The sequence below is a fragment of the Seriola lalandi genome, unplaced genomic scaffold (assembly GCF_002814215.2).
Source record: "Seriola lalandi dorsalis isolate HSWRI2012SDOR001 ecotype SW California unplaced genomic scaffold, Sedor1 jcf7180002054885, whole genome shotgun sequence".
In the NCBI taxonomy this organism is placed as follows: domain Eukaryota; kingdom Metazoa; phylum Chordata; class Actinopteri; order Carangiformes; family Carangidae; genus Seriola; species Seriola lalandi.
The window spans coordinates 484,496-485,426 of NW_019525437.1; the positions used below are offsets into that span (position 1 = coordinate 484,496).

General features: G+C 36.6%; 1 protein-coding gene across 1 annotated transcript in view; it reads left to right on the forward strand.

The window, feature by feature from the left end:
- The window catches only part of LOC111671571 (desmoglein-2.1-like), a 28,385-nt gene that overhangs the window by 18,148 nt on the left and 9,306 nt on the right, over positions 1–931 (forward strand). The window contains exon 8 of the mRNA XM_087180046.1: positions 801–910. Within this exon, the coding sequence (XP_087036172.1) occupies positions 801–910 (110 nt within the window). The remainder of the gene's footprint in view (positions 1–800; positions 911–931) is intronic.

The window sequence follows — 931 nt, forward strand, 5'->3', positions numbered from 1 at the left end:
CCTACGGCACACAGAAAACTCGTATTATTGCCACCTGTTTAGAAAACTATTTAAACACATTCAGTACCTTTACAAAATCGATCTGACATCTTATTCAAATATATAGTGACACGTGTATGTAGATATACAAATTTTGAAACACCACCAACCTGTAAAACAGGAGAAATAATGAGACAGGCGACCGTTGCTTCTGTTCAGTGCAGCTTCGCTCAGTAGAATGAGGAAGTCAACAAAAGTCCACTCGCAAGGAGAGTCCAAGAGAAGCAGCAAATCGCCACACTGCCTCCTACTGGTAACATTAAGTAGCTGTAAGTGCATCATATAAAGAAGGCTTTTGCCCTTATCAAGAGATAAGATTTGAACATTTTGGCACATATTACCATAATTATTTCCCAGAAATAATATTTTCAAAATAAAGCAAATAAAATCACATCAAATGTGACCTACATTTCATGAGCGTCACATATGCAAACCCTTCTACCACATTAAGGTGGTGATTCTCTGATGGGCTGGTGATGTTTGATATTGGTTTTGGCCAAGACATGACAATTTTTAAATTTATTTATTGAAAAAAATCTTAAAATGTTTTAGCAGTGTACCCCTAATAGAAATTGTAATACTCCCTTCAAATCATACTTTTACAATACTTTTTATGTGCATTACCAATGAAAATGAGTCATAGAGGCAAAGTTACCTTAATATTATGCATGTACACAAAATTAAATTTAATAAGCCTGCTACAAACTTTAACAACATTGTCATAATGTGTGTTCTTTGTGTTTGTGTTTGCTATTTTACAGGCTATAGATTATGAGGATGTGAAAGACCTTGAACTGGGACTATCTGTGAGAAACAAGGCTGAACTAATTGGATCTGGGGCAAGTGGTGGAGCTGGTATAAGCTTTGGAGGGGGAGGGGGAGGGGGGGCAGT